The sequence below is a fragment of the Volvox carteri genome (assembly GCF_000143455.1).
Source record: "Volvox carteri f. nagariensis unplaced genomic scaffold VOLCAscaffold_82, whole genome shotgun sequence".
Taxonomy (NCBI): Eukaryota; Viridiplantae; Chlorophyta; class Chlorophyceae; order Chlamydomonadales; family Volvocaceae; genus Volvox; species Volvox carteri.
The window spans coordinates 528824-529666 of NW_003307625.1; the positions used below are offsets into that span (position 1 = coordinate 528824).

The window sequence follows — 843 nt, forward strand, 5'->3', positions numbered from 1 at the left end:
GAAAAGCATAGACTTTGTCAGCAGGAGCGTCCTGGGCATCGTGGTGCAGGTGTTGGCCAGAACCCGCGCCTGGGCTGCTCCTGCTCACGAAATCCATGGCCGTATGCCGCCAACATCGACTGCAGGACCTTGTTCGCGCGCACGCTGGGCAAAGCCACGCATTCCCGGAGCGGGAATGCCAGGGGCCAGCCATGAGGCACATGCCGCCGTATGATGTCGAACATGCCCGCCGCGGCCACATCCCTCAAAGCCGACTTGGCCTGCTGCCCATCCTCCGCGTGCACCTGCGTGATGTACTGCACCGTCTCTACCTCTTGTGGACACGCCGCTGATACTACATTCGACAGCATGGCCAGCGATGTCGTTGGCTTTTGTGCTGGCTTCACATGGCAAGACGCCCCAGCTGAGAACGCATTCATCGCCCACAAGTGCGTGCAGTCCTTCATGACCGACGTGCTGAAGGCAGGCCGGGGGGCAGTCCAGGCTGGCGGGGCCCTTGGCCGCGTCACCAACTGGGTGGTGCGTTATGAGGTTCAGAACCGGCACAGCCTGCATGCACACATTGTGCTGTGGGTGCACCCAGAGGATGTGGACTGGGTAGCATCGGAGATTGTTGCCTGTGTGCCCGCTGTGTACCGTGGGGATGATAGCCATCCATTGTGCCCCTACACAGCAGAGTACTGGCAGCAGCCCGAAGAGCCCTGCCAGCACGACCTTTTTCATCATGTTTTGCGCAAACAGATGCACATCTGTTCGTCTGGCGGCCATGCTGGCTGCTGTGCATCTGGTGTATGCAAGTACAAGTTCCCATGGGCGCCATACCGAGAGTCCACTCCTGTCATC

The 843-nt window shown here is 60.1% G+C and overlaps 1 protein-coding gene across 1 annotated transcript in view; it reads left to right on the forward strand.

The window, feature by feature from the left end:
- VOLCADRAFT_99153 (uncharacterized protein) overlaps positions 1–519 on the forward strand; it is a gene marked incomplete at both ends in the record, with an annotated part of 9772 nt that extends 9253 nt beyond the window's left edge. Inside the window, one exon of the mRNA XM_002957908.1 lies at positions 439–519. Coding sequence (XP_002957954.1) covers positions 439–519 — 81 coding nt within the window. The remainder of the gene's footprint in view (positions 1–438) is intronic.
- Between the last annotated feature and the right edge of the window lie 324 nt (positions 520–843).